Source organism: Sphaerodactylus townsendi, linkage group LG03 (assembly GCF_021028975.2).
Source record: "Sphaerodactylus townsendi isolate TG3544 linkage group LG03, MPM_Stown_v2.3, whole genome shotgun sequence".
NCBI lineage: Eukaryota > Metazoa > Chordata > Lepidosauria > Squamata > Sphaerodactylidae > Sphaerodactylus > Sphaerodactylus townsendi.
The window spans coordinates 161,140,012-161,160,918 of record NC_059427.1 but is presented as its reverse complement, the minus strand read 5'-3'; the positions used below and the strand labels follow the sequence as shown (position 1 = coordinate 161,160,918).

Here is a 20,907-nt window from a genome sequence, read left to right as displayed (position 1 = left end):
CAATTCCAGTAACCAAGGAAGTCCAACTGGTCCCAGTGGAATTTACACTTGGACAGTTCAACAAAGGTATGATTATCCCTTAAACATCAGAGCATCTCCCTCACCAACCACACATGTTCTTCCATTGTCTCAGAGTAAATCAGCACATCATCCAGATATGCCACCACTCCACAAGAGATTGTGCAGGACCTCATTGATCAAGTTCATGAATACATCGGGTGTTCCACTTAGCCCAAAGGGTATTCAAATTGTCCAGATGTTGTGTTAAAAGCCCTCTTCCACTCTTCGCCCTCTCTTATGTGCACTCTGTAGTAAGCTGTAGGGGTGAGCCAGCGAACCCAGCAGAGCCTCAGACAGAGTACAGGAATGCCTGCGCCATCTGTTGCCTTCTGGGCGCACACACTCACCTGTCACAAGACCCCCATGACTCACGGGTCACAAGATGTCCCAGACAAAGGAACAAAGGGTCACAAGACCCCAGGTGTGTACTTGACCCAGACAGGAACATTTCCTCCCGCACGTATGCAGCCCCAATGAGTCATGTATTGTGCAACATTCTCCCGCTCTCCCACCTTCCCAAACCCTTAATAAAAGGTGCCAGGGACCCCAGCTCGGCAGATTAGCCACTGGCTTCTCTCCACCGGATCCTGATATCGCTGCGTCTCGTCTCTTCATTGCGTCATCCGTAACGGCTTCAGTAAGCCTCCTGTAAGTCCAGCATAGTGAATATTTTGCCCTTTGCCAAACTCCCCAACTCTGACTGATAAAACCAGAGGACATGTGATATTTAGTGTTAGTGAAATATCATTGCTATAGATATAATTCTACTGATATCCACAAATGGTTACTGTAATAAGAAGCCAATTTCATCTTTACAGTGAATGGTCTAAATTCCTTTAGATTTATCCTCCTATGTGTAAGTTATTTAAGAATTAACATCAAGTGCATTTATGATAATAATTTCTTTACAGCTGAGCTTCATTTGATTAAATCACTAGATATAGAATATGAAAGTGTAAAATGTGATGTTTAATTAGGGGCAAATGAGAGCATTTAAGCTAGAATCTTTGCTGCGCTGTCCGAAAAGTATGCAGCTTTTGTATTCACACCTACGCATGTATTTTTTGTACAATATATGAATGGAAATTTATTGGAAAGATTACTTTGTTTGCTATAAGTTATTTAAGAATTAACATCAAGTGCATTTATGATATTTTCTTTACAGCTGAGCTTCATTTGATTAAATCATTAGATATAGAATATTAAAGTATAAAATGTGATAAGGTTTAATTAAGACAAAGAAGAGGAGTTTGGATTTATATCCCCCTTTCTCTCCTGTACTCAAAGGGGCTTACAATCTCCTTTCCCTTCATGCTGGCAAATGAGAGCATTTAAGTTAGAATCTTTACTGCGCACACCCACACATATTTTTTGTACAATATGTGAATGGAAATTTATTGGAAAGATTGCTTTGTTTTCATGTAGAAAGATTATAGTCCTTTTGGACTTAACAGAAGTGACTTCAACACAGGTGTTTCTTCAGTAGCTTATAAAGATTCATTCATGAGATCCAGAGCTCTTAACCCCTTCACCCAAAGAGTTTTTGAAACTGGGGTGCTGTGTGGTTTCCGGGCTGCATGGCCGTGTTCTAGCAGCATTCTCTCCTGATGTTTCGCCTGCATCTGTGGCTATCATCTTCAGAGGATCCTCTGAAGATGCCAGCCACAGATGCAGGTGAAACGTCAGGAGAGAATGCTGCTAGAACATGGCCATACAGCCCGGAAACCACACAGCACTCCAGTGATTCCGGCGATGAAAGCCTTCGACAACACAGCTTTTAGAAAGCTCCCAGCCAATGCTCACTGGCAGGTCGATTATCCAATCTCATCCCAACACATTGACTAGTCTAGCCTTATCTAGACAGCCACTCATGCTAAGGCAGAGGCCCAAACACGGGTGACAGAAGGGCTTCCAGAGAAGGTTCAGAGGCCGTGCCTCAAGATAAATTCTGCATTAAGAGCAGAGGAAGAGAATGGGACCGTTCGGGTCATAGCTCTTCTAGTCACAGACTGTCCAGGTGCAGAGCTAAGCACACCAAATTCACACCCGTGCAGACAACGCAAGCCAGATTGCAGAGGGACGACAAGCCGTGGAATGTGAAGAACTTCTGGCGCAGAGCCCGATACTTGGCGTCCTTTTCCTTCAGGCGCTGGTAAGCCTCCCGGTGAACTGACAGTCCCACCTCCTCCCCAAGACCGTGCTCCCGCTCAATCTCCTGCATCTTGAACATGGTCTTTGTAGTAGTCTGGGAAAACCAGGAGGCGTTTGCAGCAGCCAGGACGAGGCAGACGAAGAACAGCACAATCTGCAATGGGACATAAATGAGAGGCCTAAACCTCTGAAAGTGGACTGAGGTTGTCGGCCCATCGGATCCCAAAAGGAATTCCACGAGAAGCACATGAAGCTGCCTCCAACCAGGTCAGACGACTGGGAGCAGTGGCTCCCCAGGGTCTTCCGCGTCACCTACGATCTCACCTTTCGAACAGGGAATTGAACCTAGGACCATGGTGGCGAACCTTTGGCACTCCAGATGTTATGGACTACAATTCCCATCAGCCCCTTCCAGCATGGCCAATTGGCAGCAAAAATGTATTTTTGATATTTTTTGTGTTTTTACTTTGTCGGCCAGCAGGAGGTGCAGTTTTTAGGATAACGGCACCAAAATTTCAGGATATCGTCCGGCAACATTCCTGCTGATACCAACCAAGTTTGGTGAAGTTTAGTTCAGGGGGTCCAAAGTTACGGACCCTCAAAGAAGGGGTCCAATGTTTCCAATGGGATCTAATAGTAGATGGAGTTACCTTTTGAGGTTTCATAACTTGGACCCCCCAAACCAAACTTCACTAAACTTAGGTGATATCATCAGGATAGTCTCGTACTGATACCAGCCAGATTTGGTGAAGTTTGGTTTGGGGGGTCCAAAGGGGGTGCCCCCATCTCCCATTGTTTCCAATGGGAGATAATAGTAGATGGGGCTACTCTTTTGAGGGTCCATAACTTTGGACCCCTTAACCAAACTTACCAAACCTGGGAGGTATCATCAGGAGAATCTCCTAAAGATACCCTGAAATTTTGATGCTGCTAGCCTAAAAACTAAGCCCCCTGCAGGCCAAAAGACTGAATAAACACTAAAAAATACAAACAAACATACATTTGGGGGGGGGGGGGGCAGCAAAACTGATTTTGCACCGGCCTCCATTTCCCCTAGCTACACCTCTGGTGCCCAACTTTGTGTGGAGTTGGCAATCAACGACTGCTAGGCTTTATATATAGGCCACACGTTTTCATTCTGAAGGCTTTAAACCTTCATGTACTTTGGAGATCCTGTCTCTCCTCAACCCGCCATCAGAGTCAGACACTGGGACCCTGACAGGCAGTGTGGTATAATGGTCAGAGCCTGAGATTGTGATCTGGGAGACAGGTTCAAATCCCCACTCTGCCCTGGAAGCCTGACCTTGGGCCAGTCACAGATGAGAAGAACGGAAGATACTTTGGGTCTTCTGACCTGCAAATGAATAACGGAGCAGCAGAAAGGAACAGGCAAGGAGGAATTTTTCCAGAGTCAAGATGGTGGCTGATCACACTATTGATACTCTGATATGTGAGTGAAGAGTTGTGACAAGACTTTGGGGAAGCCCCAGGAATACTGAAGATACCAACGTCAACAGGTACCTCCTGCCCACATTTTGGTCCCATCAATGGATGCAACCTTTAAGAGGACTGATGAGTTACCTGGATGGTTTCCCTGGTATTGAGCAGCTCCCGTGGATGGTACGTAGCAAAGATGCCCAGATTCAGAAAGGTGCAGCCAAGCAAGGTGTAGAAATAGAAGGGGAAGAGCTTACTTTGTACGAGGCCAAAGGTATGCCGGCTCACCCCCCGGAAAAGGACAAACCCTGTGTAGGAAAGGGAAGAGATAGAGTTACAAAGGTCATCTGGGTTTTGCTGCAAGCCATAGAGGACGAGCAGGATTTAATGGGGTGGACCCAGCAGCTCAGAACCAGGCTTCTTGGGTTCAGTTCCAAGCAAAACTCGGGGAAAGCAGGACTCGGGACTCCTGGCTGCGAATGGAAATGAAGGGATTTGGGAAGAGCTGAGAGAGTTCACCACACAGACAGGCTACCGGCAGCTGCGCTTTGCCCCCACTCACCTGCTATGAAGGTGACCCATAACTGCATCCCCCAGACTGTGGACAGAAGGAAGAGCTGGGCAATTTTGACAAAGTCTCCAGGATCCCCTTCCGTCGCCATCTCGGTAACAATGGACCTAAAAGTGGGCAGAGAGAAGCAAGAGATTCCCGCTGTATTTATTCATCCCCATCAAACGGCTGGACATAGAATCACAGAGTTGAAAGAGACCCCAAGAGCCATCAAGTTCAACCCCCTGCAATGCAAGGACACACAAACCAAGCACTCCTGTCATATGATCATCCAGCCTCTCTTTAAAAACCTCCAAAGGAGGAGACCCCACCACCCTCCGAGGCAGTGCATTCCACTGTCCAACAGCCCTGACTGTCAGGAAGTGTTTCCTGATGTTTAGGTGGAATCTCTTTTCCTTCACCTTGAACCCATTACTCCTGGTCCTAGTCTCTGGAGCAGCAGAAAACAAGCTTGTTCCATAGTATCATGCAAAGGTGGGGAGAAAAAACAAGAGCATGCCTGGGAGGATTACAGTGACCACACTGGGCCTTTCCATCTATTCCACCTGAGCCAGGTGCTGGATGCTTGCCTGGAAGTGGTGATGGACTGGATGAGGAACAACAAAGTGAAGCTGAATCTAGATAAGACAAAAGGGCTGTGGGTAGCGGGACTCCGAGTCCAGGAGATCACGGGGCACCCGGCGCTAGATGGGGAGGTGCTGCTCCTTAAGGACCGGGTGTGAAACCTGGGGATGCTCTTGGATGCAGCCCAGGTGGCAGAAGAGTCTAGTGGCACCTGCCAGCAGCTATGGCTGATTTGCTGGCTTCCCCCATATTTGGACAGAAGGGACCTAGTCACAGGGCTTCCCACTCTGGCAACCTCCTGCCCTGACTACTGCAGTGTGCCCTACAAGGGGCTCCCCTTGCTGACGGGACAACGTGGTTGAGCACATATAACTGGCTCCCTATTCGCTGCTGGGCCCGATTCAAGGTCTTGATGTTGGCGTTGAAAGTCCTAAAGCAGTGGTGGCGAACCTATGGCACGGGTGCCAGAGGTGGCACTCAGAGCCCTCTATGTGGGTACGCACAGAGTGCCCCCCCCCCATCTAGGCTGGCCTGGGCTCGATTATTAGCATTAAACCGAAGATCTAGTTTTGGGGAAGCAGTGTAGGTAACCCTGTTAAGCACTGTTAAACCCCACTGATTTTCATGCAAAGAACTAAAGCGCAATCCTTTACCCGGGAGTAAGCTCGGTTGCTGGCAATGGGGCTTGCTTCTGAGTAAACCCGCCTAGGGTCGTGATTCACCAATCCAAGTGTTGCACGGTTGCTTCAAAGCCAAGCCACTGATTACCACCAAGCTTACTCCCGAGTAAAACACGCCTCGGAACCAACCGTTTTTTCTAAATTAAAACCTCAGTATTCAGGTTAAATTGCCGTGTTGGCACTTGGCAATATATAAGCGGGTTTGGGGTTGCAATTTGGGCACTCGGTCTCAAAAAGGTTCACCATCACTGCCCTAAAGGGCTTGGGTCATACCTATCAGAAGGAGTGCCTGTGCCCATATGGACCTGTCCAAGCACTGAGGTTGAGGGCTCTCCTAGTGGTCCCCTCCGCAGCGTGGAGGGAGGACACAGGAGAACGTTCTCGGTGGCTGGCCCCAGACTTTGGCACAAACTCCACCAGAGTGTCATGATGAGCCCATGTCTGGGTGGATTCTGCCCCATCTCCTGCCTGGAACTTGGGATCCTTCCTCTCCTCATTCCCCCCTACTATTTAATTACTGTGCCTGACTGGTTGTGCTTTCTCACCCTTTGTGCTTTTGCTTCCAAAGCAAGGCCTTATCAGCTCCTGGGACACCTGCTGTCCTAGTACTTGCAGTGGTGCGGTGTGGAGTTTGCTTGGACCCTGGAACTGGTGAGGGGCCACCCCGGGAACTGGTGGTCAGGGGTGGTGTTGTGTCCCACAGGGCACTGAAATAATGCAGAGGGCGCTTTTCTACTTATACAGTTCTATAAAAGTCTTCATTGCAAGCAGCAAGCAAAGCCTTTATTATTACTGCTTGCTTGCAATAAAAGCCTAACTGCTTATTCCTGATGCTGTTTCCGGATAAAGAAGTCATCCGAGCACAGAGCCTCGTTCCAGCACAGTCGGGGGGGGGGGGGGGGGCAGAGCTAGAAAGAAGACGCTAATTGGGGCCAGACGAGAAAAGCGGCTCCACTCCCTCCCCCACCCACTGTGCCAAAGGCCACTGGGAGAGTTTGCAAACGTGGCCACGAGGGCGTCCGCAGGGCCAGCAAAGAGGCCCGGGACAGGGGGATGCTTCCCTAGGGTGGGGGGGGTCGACCCCTGTGCCCAGCCCCGAAGCCAAGGGAGGGGGGCTTCGTGCTAGCTAGACCCCTCTCCGTGGCCCGGCGCCGCCCGCCCCTCCCCAAGTTGCCCGTGCGAGGGGAGGAGAAGCCGCGGGAGCGCCCGGGCGGCCCATGGGGCTGGCGAGGAAGAGGGCGGCCGGTTCTCCCGCGCTCCCCCACCTTCCGCACTCCGGCTCAAGCGCTCCAGCGAGAGCAGCAAGCAAAGCCTTTGCTCCAGCGCGGGCACGCCCCGTTCGCTTCCGGGTCTGCAAAGCGAGGCTCCCCGGCTGACTGTCGTGACGTTCGGAAGGCAAAGGCTGCTTAGGCAGCACCCGCCTCCGTACCCTTCTGCTGAGGCCGCCGCTCACCTGGTCTCTGCCGGGCTCTCCCCTCGGGGGGGGGGGGAGGGGGGGCTGGGGCGTCATGAAAGGAGGCCACGCCACGCCCCTTTGTTGAGTAGGCCCCGCCCCCATGCAGGAGGGGAGGGGCGGGCTGGACTGGACTGGCCAGGCGGGCGGGGGCTTCTGGAGGCAATGGAGCGGCCGGCGGTTCCGGTGAGTGCGCGCCCCCTTCCCTCCCCCAGCCAGCCAGTCCCGGTTGAACTTGCAGCCTCCGCAGTGGGGGTAGGGAGCAGGACCCCCCCCCAGCTGTCTTCCCCCATTTGGCCAGGGGCCGCTTTGGCCCGAGGCGGGGGCTTTGGGTGCCAGAGAAGCGCAGGGATGGGGGGCCAGGGCTCTTCCGGCAAAGAAGAGAAGCCCGCACACAGATCAAGACGGGCTCTTAGGTCCCTTGGGGTGGTTTGGCCCGGCCTTCCTCTGCAGGGTCTTCCTTGGAGACTCCCACCCACCCTGCTTATTTTCTGTTGTGAGATCAGGCTGTGCAATGCGGTTCCCCATCCTCCAGCAGCCCTTATTCGTTCAGCCTTGAGACTTGCAGGATAGAAAGAAAAGTCTGACTGCTGTCTGTTGTTGACCCCTTTCCCTTGTAGACATGTTGCAGGCTCGAGACATCTTAGCAGTGGTGGGATCCAAAAATTTTAGTAACAGGTTCCCATGGCTGGGCGGGGCACGACGGGGGTGTGGCCAGGCATTCCAGGGGCAGGGCATTCCTGGGCGGGGCTATGGCAAGGACGCAGCCGCTGTTCCGGTCCTTGGGCAGGAAACGAATGCACTCAGGCGCAGGCTGCCACGCACGCCGGTGCACCTCCTGCTAGACTGCTTCAAGTTCTGCGCGCTACTGCTGAGAGGAGGGGCGTAACTAAGGCAAAAATCACGGGGCAAAATCACCAATTTGTAACCCCCTCTCGGCACACATAAATAATTAGTAACCTACAGTGGCGTTCCTGCCTAGGGACAGGGGGTACCCTATGTCCCCGGGAGCCCCCCATTTAGTTACGTGGGGGGGCGCCAACATTTCAGGGTTGTTTGTGTGTTTTTAATTTTTAAGTGTTTTTTCACGTTCCGGCCTGCAGGGTTTTTTTTAGTGGTTTTCCATTTTTGGCCTGCCTCAGAAATTCCTCATTAGCTACAATGGAGCAAAGTCACTGCAAAACAAAGAATCTTGGGCAAATTTCTTGGGGTGTCTGGAAGGGATGTATTTTTAAAGCTAGTGACACCAAAATTTCTGTTAATTATTCTTATGATGCCACCCAAGTTTGGTGAAGTTATCTTCAGGGGGACCAAAGTTATGGTCCCTCAAATGGGTAGCCCCCATCTCAGGTTAGCTCCCATTGAAAACAATGGGGATGGGGGCACCCCCTTTGGGCGTCCATAACTTTGCTGTCCCTGAACCAAACATCGCCAAACTCGGGTGGTATCATCAGGGCTTTAAAAATGCGCTCCCTGCAGGCCGAAAAAAACACCAAAAATACCCCCCCCCCAAACCCAAATACCTTGCATTTGTTCATATTTGGGCAGGACATAATCAGACAATTTCTGTCCGAATGTGCCGAAATTTGCCCAGATTCCAGCCGAATCTGCTATTTGTTTCATTTGAATCTCCAACCCTCAAAAGTGATGCTGTTTCAGGGCGGGGGAGAATCCACCCCCAAACAGCATCACTTTCAATTTTGTTTTAACCGGGGACCCCAGATTCTCCCTTTAAGGTAGATTTAAAAGAAGAATCTGAGCTCCCTAGTTTAAGCACCATTGAAAGTGATGCTGTTTGGGGGTGGATTCCACTGGAGATGTTTTGTGAGAGAGGATGCTGACATTTGTTTCGTAAATGTTTTGCTGGGGGTGATTTGTGAGAGATTTACATGCTTAATACCCACTTGCGCTGGCTTGGAGTTGTTTCTCAGGCTAACAACCTACCTCGTAGGGTTGTTGTGATTAGGAAATTAGGAAAAGAGTTGGTGGGGAGAGAGCCATGTATGTTTTGCTGGGAGTGTGAGGTGTTTTGTGAGCTGGTACAAAAAATCATTGTTTGGTCATGGTGGGGGAGGGTGGCCGCCCATACGCGGGGGGGGGGGGGGGGCGCCAAACTCAGGTTTTGTCCCTGGGCGCCAGTTTGCCTAGGTACGCCCCTGGTAACCTACTCTCGGGAACCTGTGAGAACCTGCTGGATCCCACCTCTGCATCTTAGCCTCTGGGGATTATTTTACTCCGCTAACCAGTTTATGCCCAACATAAGGAAGGGCGAAGTCTAGGAGAAAGTGACCCTGTAGCCAATTTGGGGATGAAACCTGGCTGCCAGTAGGCTTAAAGCCGGGGAAACACATCCTCTGTTGCACTGTCGAAGGCTTTCGTGGCCGGTTTTAACTGGTTGTTGTGAGTTTTATGGGCTGTGTGGCTATGGTCTGGTAGATCTTGTTTCGCCTGCATCGGTGGCTGAATTACTATATGTGTCCTGGACACAGTGTGTAACACACTTCCCTCTGTGATACACCTCTGAAGATGCCAGCCACGGATGCAGGCGAAACGTTAGGAAGAAGATCTACCAGACCACGGCCACGCAGCCCGGAAGCCCACAACAGCCACATCCTCTGTTGTTGGTGTTTTTGACAATCTACCCCCAGATCCCCCCAGGAACCGGGCAGGCGACAGAATCTGGTCCTGGGGGTCCTTGAAGCCTCCTGCTGCTCTCAGGAACCTTACAAACAGGACATCTGTCTTCTCCTGCCTGCAGCGCCAGTTGTGGCCCACATTGCCCAGTCTTGGGCAGTGGGCCGTGTCTATCCCTGCTTCCTGAGGGCCTGTTCTGGGGAGGTTAGAGGCATGTTGTCTGTTGCTTTTTTTTAAGTTATATTTTTGGCCTAGATGCCTTGTCACTTTCTGTATATAAATGTTGTGGCTGAAGAAGACCAAGGTTGAAAGCTTTGAACTCACCCCGGTTAACACTACCACCACTAACTGATGTTCGGATAGCTTTAAAAGGGGCTTGGACAGATTGATGGAGGAGAAGTCGATCTCTGGCTACCCATCTTGATCCTTCTTGATCTGAGGCTGCAAATGCCTTAGCAGACCAGGTGCTCGGGAACAGCAGCAGCAGAAGGCCATTGCTTTCACCTCCTGCATGTGAGCTCCCAAAGGCACCTGGTGAGCCACTGCGAGTAGCAGAGAGCTGGACTAGATGGACTCTGGTCTGATCCAGCAGGCTAGTTCTTATGTTCTTATGTTGGATGTGGCCTATCTCCTGAAGCGGAATCCAGCTGAACATCCGGCAATTGGAATGCTTCCAGTTTGTGATGTTTATGGGTTTGTCATTGAAGGGATCTGTATCATTTATATGAAGCCTTTTTGTCCTTTGTGTATATTTTGGGATCCCTTTTCCGTCATGTGTTATCCACGTTTTGTGTTATTCTTCATTGTTAATTGGGCAATTTGATACAGTACTTTTTAGTTCTTTCTGTTAAAGGTACAGTTTTAACACTGTTCTTTGAGCCAGACAGAATAATTTTTTCTGCAGCCTCCGTACTGTTCCTTGCTCATCTTGTATACTGAGGTCTAGGACCAACCCAGGAAGAGCCCGGCCCATGCAGCAGGCGTCCTTCCTTCCAGCAGGAATCACAGAGGCGAACCCACAAGGGGGCCAGGGGGTGTTGATCAGATAGATTGTTCTTTTTATTGCAAGATTTCTTAGCCCCAGATGTAAGTATTGGTCAGATCCTGAGCATGCACAAGCACCCTCCACCAAGTCTTCCAAACCAGATGTGGCACAAGATACAAGACCAGTTCTGACATCTTGTTCCCAGACTGGCTGATTTGGAGTGCCGGGTGCCCCCTCTCTGCTCTCTGCACTGTTTTACATCAGGGTAACCCTCATATTGAGGGGCCCGCCATTCCTCCTTTTTGGGGAAGGTTTTAAATGTGGGTTTTCTGGACGCTTCTTATTTGATTGTATTAACTGCTGTTTTATATGGAGTTTTAGCAGTGGCATATCTGCCTAGGGCAGGGGTAGGGAACCTGCAGCTCTCCAGACGTTCAGGAACTACAATTCCCATCAGCCCCTACCAGCATGGCCAATGGTGGGGGGGGGGGGGGGTGGGGGGGGGGGGGGGTGGGGGGGGGGGGGGGTGGGGGGGGGGGGGGGTGGGGGGGGGGGGGGGTGGGGGGGGGGGGGGGTGGGGGGGGGGGGGGGTGGGGGGGGGGGGGGGTGGGGGGGGGGGGGGGTGGGGGGGGGGGGGGGTGGGGGGGGGGGGGGGTGGGGGGGGGGGGGGGTGGGGGGGGGGGGGGGTGGGGGGGGGGGGGGGTGGGGGGGGGGGGGGGTGGGGGGGGGGGGGGGTGGGGGGGGGGGGGGGTGGGGGGGGGGGGGGGTGGGGGGGGGGGGGGGTGGGGGGGGGGGGGGGTGGGGGGGGGGGGGGGTGGGGGGGGGGGGGGGTGGGGGGGGGGGGGGGTGGGGGGGGGGGGGGGTGGGGGGGGGGGGGGGTGGGGGGGGGGGGGGGTGGGGGGGGGGGGGGGTGGGGGGGGGGGGGGGTGGGGGGGGGGGGGGGTGGGGGGGGGGGGGGGTGGGGGGGGGGGGGGGTGGGGGGGGGGGGGGGTGGGGGGGGGGGGGGGTGGGGGGGGGGGGGGGTGGGGGGGGGGGGGGGTGGGGGGGGGGGGGGGTGGGGGGGGGGGGGGGTGGGGGGGGGGGGGGGTGGGGGGGGGGGGGGGTGGGGGGGGGGGGGGGTGGGGGGGGGGGGGGGTGGGGGGGGGGGGGGGTGGGGGGGGGGGGGGGTGGGGGGGGGGGGGGGTGGGGGGGGGGGGGGGTGGGGGGGGGGGGGGGTGGGGGGGGGGGGGGGTGGGGGGGGGGGGGGGTGGGGGGGGGGGGGGGTGGGGGGGGGGGGGGGTGGGGGGGGGGGGGGGTGGGGGGGGGGGGGGGTGGGGGGGGGGGGGGGTGGGGGGGGGGGGGGGTGGGGGGGGGGGGGGGTGGGGGGGGGGGGGGGTGGGGGGGGGGGGGGGTGGGGGGGGGGGGGGGTGGGGGGGGGGGGGGGTGGGGGGGGGGGGGGGTGGGGGGGGGGGGGGGTGGGGGGGGGGGGGGGTGGGGGGGGGGGGGGGTGGGGGGGGGGGGGGGTGGGGGGGGGGGGGGGTGGGGGGGGGGGGGGGTGGGGGGGGGGGGGGGTGGGGGGGGGGGGGGGTGGGGGGGGGGGGGGGTGGGGGGGGGGGGGGGTGGGGGGGGGGGGGGGTGGGGGGGGGGGGGGGTGGGGGGGGGGGGGGGTGGGGGGGGGGGGGGGTGGGGGGGGGGGGGGGTGGGGGGGGGGGGGGGTGGGGGGGGGGGGGGGTGGGGGGGGGGGGGGGTGGGGGGGGGGGGGGGTGGGGGGGGGGGGGGGTGGGGGGGGGGGGGGGTGGGGGGGGGGGGGGGTGGGGGGGGGGGGGGGTGGGGGGGGGGGGGGGTGGGGGGGGGGGGGGGTGGGGGGGGGGGGGGGTGGGGGGGGGGGGGGGTGGGGGGGGGGGGGGGTGGGGGGGGGGGGGGGTGGGGGGGGGGGGGGGTGGGGGGGGGGGGGGGTGGGGGGGGGGGGGGGTGGGGGGGGGGGGGGGTGGGGGGGGGGGGGGGTGGGGGGGGGGGGGGGTGGGGGGGGGGGGGGGTGGGGGGGGGGGGGGGTGGGGGGGGGGGGGGGTGGGGGGGGGGGGGGGTGGGGGGGGGGGGGGGTGGGGGGGGGGGGGGGTGGGGGGGGGGGGGGGTGGGGGGGGGGGGGGGTGGGGGGGGGGGGGGGTGGGGGGGGGGGGGGGTGGGGGGGGGGGGGGGTGGGGGGGGGGGGGGGTGGGGGGGGGGGGGGGTGGGGGGGGGGGGGGGTGGGGGGGGGGGGGGGTGGGGGGGGGGGGGGGTGGGGGGGGGGGGGGGTGGGGGGGGGGGGGGGTGGGGGGGGGGGGGGGTGGGGGGGGGGGGGGGTGGGGGGGGGGGGGGGTGGGGGGGGGGGGGGGTGGGGGGGGGGGGGGGTGGGGGGGGGGGGGGGTGGGGGGGGGGGGGGGTGGGGGGGGGGGGGGGTGGGGGGGGGGGGGGGTGGGGGGGGGGGGGGGTGGGGGGGGGGGGGGGTGGGGGGGGGGGGGGGTGGGGGGGGGGGGGGGTGGGGGGGGGGGGGGGTGGGGGGGGGGGGGGGTGGGGGGGGGGGGGGGTGGGGGGGGGGGGGGGTGGGGGGGGGGGGGGGTGGGGGGGGGGGGGGGTGGGGGGGGGGGGGGGTGGGGGGGGGGGGGGGTGGGGGGGGGGGGGGGTGGGGGGGGGGGGGGGTGGGGGGGGGGGGGGGTGGGGGGGGGGGGGGGTGGGGGGGGGGGGGGGTGGGGGGGGGGGGGGGTGGGGGGGGGGGGGGGTGGGGGGGGGGGGGGGTGGGGGGGGGGGGGGGTGGGGGGGGGGGGGGGTGGGGGGGGGGGGGGGTGGGGGGGGGGGGGGGTGGGGGGGGGGGGGGGTGGGGGGGGGGGGGGGTGGGGGGGGGGGGGGGTGGGGGGGGGGGGGGGTGGGGGGGGGGGGGGGTGGGGGGGGGGGGGGGTGGGGGGGGGGGGGGGTGGGGGGGGGGGGGGGTGGGGGGGGGGGGGGGTGGGGGGGGGGGGGGGTGGGGGGGGGGGGGGGTGGGGGGGGGGGGGGGTGGGGGGGGGGGGGGGTGGGGGGGGGGGGGGGTGGGGGGGGGGGGGGGTGGGGGGGGGGGGGGGTGGGGGGGGGGGGGGGTGGGGGGGGGGGGGGGTGGGGGGGGGGGGGGGTGGGGGGGGGGGGGGGTGGGGGGGGGGGGGGGTGGGGGGGGGGGGGGGTGGGGGGGGGGGGGGGTGGGGGGGGGGGGGGGTGGGGGGGGGGGGGGGTGGGGGGGGGGGGGGGTGGGGGGGGGGGGGGGTGGGGGGGGGGGGGGGTGGGGGGGGGGGGGGGTGGGGGGGGGGGGGGGTGGGGGGGGGGGGGGGTGGGGGGGGGGGGGGGTGGGGGGGGGGGGGGGTGGGGGGGGGGGGGGGTGGGGGGGGGGGGGGGTGGGGGGGGGGGGGGGTGGGGGGGGGGGGGGGTGGGGGGGGGGGGGGGTGGGGGGGGGGGGGGGTGGGGGGGGGGGGGGGTGGGGGGGGGGGGGGGTGGGGCCAGATGTTATGGACTACAATTCCCATCAGCCCCTGTCAGCATGGCCAATTGGCCATGCCTGAAGGGGCTGATGGGAATTGTAGTCCATAACATCTGGAGTGCCAAAGGTTCGCCACCACGGGCTTAGGATAAGTAAGCAGTGAGGCAGTTCTGTGGGGCTGTTTTATTTCCTGGTGCTGCAAAATATGAATATATGTTATGGCCCACCATGGGAGAGTTGGATGAAAGGGCTTTCGGAGCTGCGAAAACAACCTGTGGCTCTCCAGATGTTCATGAACTACATGGCCAATTGGCCATGCTGGCAGGGGTTGATGGGAATTGTAGTCATGAACATCTGGAGAGCCACAGGTTGCACCCCCCTGTGCTAAAACCTTTCTGCGTTCTGCTCCAGTCAGATCCCTTCTCCTTCCACCTTCTTTTACTCTGCAGTTTAGTCCAACTAAAGGCTGTGGTGACTGGGGGGGGGAGGGGCTTCTTCACACATGGCAGAGGGCCAGGTTGTGGCTGGGGTCCCCGTGCTGTATGTTGTTCTTGCAGAAACTGCTACCACATGCACAGTGCTCAATTCAGATCACAACTATGGCCTTCATTGAGAGGGGGCTTCAGCCCCACTAAATCTCTGTTCTCCAACCCTTCAGTGGTCCCAGGGGTCTGATATTTGACCCATTAGTGAGATACAATTGTGGACACTGGGTAAATAGTACCCCCAGACAATTTCAAACCAACAAAATGGGGCAGTGGAGGCAGTAGAATCCCGTTCCTTATGTATGCCTTAGTCACGACCAACTCCGAGTCAGACTGTGCGCACAGGCATGAAGGAGAACCTGCAACTCACCTGTGACTTCCATGGGACACAGGGTGGGAAGCCCAGACTCAGCCTATAACTCGCCTGTGACTTCCATGGGACACAGGGTGGGAAGCCCAGGCTCAGCCTATAACTCGCCTGTGACTTCCATGGGACACAGGGTGGGAAGCCCAGGCTCAGCCTATAACTCGCCTGTGACTTCCATGGGACACAGGGTGGGAAGCCCAGGCTCAGCCTATAACTCGCCTGTGACTTCCATGGGACACAGGGTGGGAAGCCCAGGCTCAATCTGTGTGCTCTATCCTGGCTATCCATCCTGGCTATACCGATTGGAAGAGTGTCAGCTTTCTTAGGACGATACCAGGCAGGAGAGATGCACACTTTGCCTTGCTCTCCGCAAAGTGCGGTCAGAGTTAAACCCCCCACCCCCATCTCTCTGCCTCTCTCTTTCTCTTGCAGAATCGCGGAGCTGTGCCTGCAGAGGTCACCTGACCCTCAGCTGTGTCTCTTCCCCACCACCCCTGACGTCCTCATTCCTTCCCGGTCAGTCACCAGCGAGGTCTGACCCACGAAGCCTCTCCCAGTGCCCTCACTGCAGAGCACAGCGTGTGTGGAAGTTGGGGGGGGGGGGAATACTTCTCACGTGCTCTCCATCCATCCCCTTCCGTCATATCCTCTAAGATGTAATATCTTGGTCTTCGTAGCAAATGTCTGATGCTATGAAGTGCTGGGTGGAAGGAGGAGAGGCAGAATGAAACTGGGCCAACTTTCCAGGGGGTGGGGGTGGGGGTCAGTCCCCCCCCCAGACAATAAAACGCTTGTAGGTTTTCAAGGATTTTATTAAAGACAAGGGTCACAATTAGCTGCACGGGCATGGGCTCTCCTCCTGCCCCCTGGAAAGAGCAGAATTGGTCATTCTCTCTCCTCTTCTCCTTGCTGTGGACTTCCGGTGCCTCCCTATGGAAGCTGGGCTCCACAAGGACTAATCACAGCACCCCCTCCAACAAGGACTAATCACGACGCCCCCTCCAACAAGGACCAATCACGATGCCCCCTCCCACACCCTCCAGCAGTCGAAGAACCAAGGCCAGAAAGCGCTCCTCAGAAGTATGAGGAGCTACTACCTTGTAGATTTTCAATCCTAAAAAAAAGAGATTTGCTCGAAGTTGGTTAGGGGGGGAGCTTTTCATTGACAGGAGAGGCTGAACATAGGATTTTCGGTGCTTTTTGTACAGACAAGACTCATATCCGGCGCAGGAGAACTACCCCAAAGATGACAAACCACACCAGTGGGGCAGAGGGGTTCAAGCTTCCAAAGCCAGGGGCTGTCCAAGAGCTCTTCTGAGGCCCACAGCTACTGAAATGTAGATAAGCTGGTCCCTTCCAGTGAGCCACCGTGGTGTAGCGGTTAAGAGCAGGTGCACTCTAATCTGGAGAATTGGCTTTGATTCTCCGCTCTGCCACTTGAGCTGTGGAGGCTTATCTGGGGAACTAGATTAGCTTGTGCACTCCAACACATGCCAGCTGAGTGACCTCGGGCTAGTCACAGTTCTTTGGAGCTCTCTCAGCCCCACCCACCTCACAGGGTGTTTGTTGTGGAGGAGAGAAGGGAGAGGAGCTTGTAAGCCCCTTTGAGTCTCCTTACAGGATAGAAAGAGGGGATAGAAGTCCAACTCTTCTTCTTTCACTGTAGCCAGTGGCCTTCAGCCTTTGCTGAACCAGGGTCCACTGAGCTGCTAGATGTGACAGGAAGTATGTGACATCACCATGTACCAGAAAAGGAGCTGGGCTGTGACATCAGTGTACGCGACAAGGGTGCATTCAGGAGAATTGGAGGGGGCCAGGAAACGGAGGTCGAGCCCCAGGAGGAGTGCCATGACCGTGCTGGAGCCAGCAGCAAGCCAGAGTGGAACACAGTTTGCCTAAAGGGACCTGGGCAGCCAACGGTGGGGCTGATAGGCTGTCCTCAGCAACCAGCTAGAAAGCAAGATCCCTTTTTTTGCATTCATCAAAGGGAGGCGTAGTGGGGGTGCCAGTCCCCAAGTGGGGTCTTGCGACTGCTCTCCAGGCTGCAGGCTTCAGCCCCCCTGGAGAAAGCGGCCGCCTTGGGAGGGGACCTCGATAGAGCCAGCGTGGTGTAGTGGTGAAGAGCAGGTGGATTTGATCTGGAGAATCAGGTTTGATCCCCCACTCCCCCACCTGAGCGGCGGAGGCTTATCTGGTGCACAAGATGTGTTTCCGCACTCCTACATTCCTGCTGGGTGACCCGAGGCTAATCACAGTTCTCTCGGGACTCTCTCAGCCCCACCTACCTCACAAGGTGTCTGTTGTGGGGAGAGGAAGGGAAAGGAGCTTGTAAGCCACCTTGAGTCTCCTTACAGGACAGAAAGGTGGGGTATAAATCCAAACTCTTCTTCTCCTTCTTATACCCCATTGTGGTCCCTGTCCTTCCCAAAGGCCACAGGTGTCAAATTCGTGGCCCTCCAGATGTTCATGAACTACAATTCCCATCAGCCCTTGCCAGTATAACCAATGTTCATGTTGGGAGGGACTGATGTGAATTGTAGTTCATGAACATCTGGAGGGCCACAAGTTTGACACCCCTGCCAAAGCCTGTCCTCCCTAGGCTCCACCCCACCCCACCCCAAAAAATCCCCAGCCCTGAGCTGGTAGCCAATAAGCCAATCCTGTGGCTGACCTGGAACCAGCAGTCAGGGGGCTCAGGCTTGGTGGGAAGCAGGTGCTTTTCCCAGCCTGGGCCTCCAATCCCTATCTGGAAGAGTTGTGTTGAATGACAGCCGGCTGCGGTTGCCGGCTCTAGGTTGGTGGATCCCTAGAGACTTGGGGGTGGATCCCGTGGAGGGCAGCATTTGAAGAGAGGGGTGTATAATGCCCTTTGCTACAGAGGAGCTGCCTGTGGAGATCAGTTTTTAATTCCAGGAGGCCTGTCCTGGAGGCTGACAACCTCACTGCTTTCCCACAATTCCTGAGCATGGGATCGATCCTGCATGCCTTGCCCTGGTGCTCATATATCCACTCAGGCCCACAACTATTCACCTGGGGGGTCTTCCAAGGTGGGCTGAGGTAGAGCCCAGCCTTAACTTTTACAGTCTTAAGGGTCTCTTCACCAAATACACAAACCTGTGGGGCAAACCAGCCATTTAACTTACGGGGACTTGTCCATTGGGACACTACCATGGGGGGCGGGGGGCGGGGGGCGGCACTGGTAGCCAGGAGCAGAACCCAACCACAGAAATTCTTCCAACACTGCAGCGAGCTGTATTGTCAAAGGCTTTCACAGCCGGAATCACTGGGGTGTTGTGGGGTTTCCGGGCTGTATGGCCGTGTTCCATTAGCATTTTCCCCTGACGTTTCACCTGTATCTGTGGCTGGCATCCTCAGAGGATCTGATGGCAGTAAAGCATAAAGCTTTACTACCATCAGGTCCTCTGAAGATGCCAGCCACAGATGCAGGCAAAACGTCAGGGGAAAATGCTAATGGAACATGGCCATACAGCCCGGAAACCCCACAACACCCCAGTGCGGTGAGCATTTGTTCATCAGCAATGCGGTAGCTGTCAACTCCCTAACTGCTTCCTCCTGTCCTGCTTCCACTTTGGGGGCAGGTAGATTGGGGCGGCCATTGTTTGCTTTTCGGGCTGGGGCCGCTGTGCTGCCCAGGCTGCTGCTGGGTGCAAACCGTTTCCCATTGTTGTGGTTTCCAATCCTCAAGGGTTCCAAGCAGCCTCCCCAAATTACACTTCCCATTGATGGGCTTTGTGGGAGGAGCTGCGGCCTGGCTCTGCACTCCACTGGTGTCACTGAAGACCACCATCTCCGTAGGGTCTCTCTTTGCCCCGTTCCTTGCCTCACCTCTGTGCCTTTCTGTTGCAAGTGTCCCCACGGATCCTTCCTCCTTCCCTGTGACACAGCTGCAGGGGTCACCTGGCAGGAGGGAAAGGAAATTAGCACAACTCTTCCTGGAGAAGACCACTTGAAGTCCCCAGGAGGCCACTGTCACCAGCACTACCAGCAGCCACCAAGAGACCAGGGCAGCACAGTCCTTGGAAAGCTGCAGAATACTCGGGCGCTCGCCTTCGACTGCCGCCGCAGCCAGGCCTCCACCAAATGACCAAGACCTGTCCACCTTGACACGGATTTTAATAAACTTGTGGTTTAATGTCCTTTGTTACTGAGACAAGTCATTTCTTTGAGAAGTTGTGTGGGTGCTGGGGAATGGTCACCAAGGTGTCTCATTTATGGCACATCAAAAAGATGCACCATGAAAGTGAAAAATCTGCATATTACATAGAATCATAAGCATAAGCATTTTATTGTCATTGTGCACGCACAACGAAATTTACAGCAGCATTCCTCGATGCACACAATTCCAGACTCATACCCCATCCTCACTTTCCCCTTCCTCCACCCATCCCTACACAGCCCCAAACACATCAACACGAAGCCCCGGAGTTTAGCATAGCCACAGCTCTAGAGTAGAAGCTGTCTCTAAGCCTCTTTGTCCTAGTTTTTATAGACCTGTATCATCTGCCGGATGGTAACAGTTCAAAAAGAGAGTGCTGGATGAGACGGGTCTCTCAGGATATTTTGAGCTTTTTTTAGGCTTCAGGAATTATAGAGTTCTTCCAAGGAGGGGAGAGGGCAGCCGATAATCCTCTGTGCAGTAGTGATCACAGAGTTGGAGAAGACCCCAAGGGCCATCAAGTCCAACCCCCTGCCATGCAGGAACACACAATCAAAGCACTCCTGACAGATGACCATTCAGCCTCTGTTTAAAAGCCTCCAAAGAAGGAGACTCCACCACGCTCTGAGGTAGTGCATTACACTGTCACACAGCCCTGACGGTCAGAAAGTTCTTCCTGATGTTTAGGTGGAATCTCTTTTCCATCACCTTGAACCCATTACCCCTGGTCCTAGTCTCTGGAGCCTCAGAAAGCAAGCTTGCTCCCTCTCCAACATGACATCCCTTCAAATATCTAAGCATGGCCATCATGTCCCCTCTTAACCTTCTCTTCACCAAACTAAACATCCCCAGCTCCCTAAGTCTCTCCTTGTAGGGTGTGGATTCCAGCTCATCTAATTAGCACATTTTGTTTCTCCTTAAACCAGAGCATTGAACTTAGTCCGAATCATTGCTTACTTGATGGTTTGGAGCAAATTGCCTCAGTTGCCCATCTGATAAATGATTGCGCCAAAGTATCCCGAACTCCCCTCATGCCCCTACTAGGGGAAAATTCTGATATTCATATATTTTTCACTGCAGAGACAAAAGCATTACATGGGGAAGGGGGGGAGGTTGAGAGGAAACGCCGGGCAAATGGCTCTTAAGAGTCCCCGCCTGCCCGCCTGCTCTGCAAGCTGCTATGACAAAGGTCATTCACAATCTTGGTGGTGCACATGATGCTCCATCTGTGCTATGAAGTCAGCAAACAAGTAATCAGCTGGGGGCCCCTTCATAATATCCCTAAAATGTGGATCCACATTGAGAACAAACTGATCACCCTAGGCCAGTGATGGCGAACCTTTTCGAGACCGAGTGCCCAAACTGCAACCCAAAACCCACTTATTTATTGCAAAATGCCAACATGGCAATTTAACCTGAATACTGAGGTTTTAGTATAGAAAGGCACGTGTTATTCAAGAGCAGGGGCGTAACGAGGCAAACTGTAGCCCTGGGCAAAACCTGAGTTGTATGCCCCCCCACCACGACCAAAAAAAAATTTTTTTTGCACCAGGTCATTTCTAAATCATCACATTATAGAATATGCCCCAACTCACAAATCTGAGCACAGCAATGGGCCATGCCACACAGCAGAAATAAAAAATTTAGACAACATTCTCAAAATGCTTAAAAAATTTTTTTTACTGTGAAAAGTGCTTTAGAAAATAACTTTAGAAAATACAACAACAATAACTTAGTCTTTGGAAATAAGTTCTGTGAGACAGAGGGTGCCAGTCTGAGGTGGTGGAAGATGCTCCCTTAGATGGGATCCCTTCCTTAGCTGGTGGTCAGATATCCTCTCGCACTGAGGATACCCCTCGGGGAGGTGGGGGGCTCCTTGTAGTGGG

General features: G+C 57.2%; 1 protein-coding gene across 4 annotated transcripts; it reads right to left on the bottom strand.

The window, feature by feature from the left end:
* Window positions 1–1,744: 1,744 nt before the first annotated feature.
* TMEM205 (transmembrane protein 205) lies at window positions 1,745–7,016 on the bottom strand. Of its 4 annotated transcripts, none has more exons than XM_048487633.1 (4): window positions 6,917–7,016; window positions 4,211–4,326; window positions 3,793–3,956; window positions 1,745–2,365 (listed from the first exon to the last, which is right to left on the bottom strand). In XM_048487633.1, exons 2-4 carry the CDS (start codon window positions 4,308–4,310, stop codon window positions 2,063–2,065), a joined length of 567 nt encoding a protein of 188 aa, XP_048343590.1. In that variant the 5' UTR covers window positions 4,311–4,326; window positions 6,917–7,016; the 3' UTR covers window positions 1,745–2,062. The 4 variants fall into 4 exon arrangements, with proteins under 4 accessions (XP_048343590.1, XP_048343592.1, XP_048343593.1 ...); XM_048487635.1 differs by lacking the exon at window positions 6,917–7,016 and adding an exon at window positions 6,893–6,914; XM_048487636.1 differs by lacking the exon at window positions 6,917–7,016 and adding an exon at window positions 6,729–6,886.
* Between the last annotated feature and the right edge of the window lie 13,891 nt (window positions 7,017–20,907).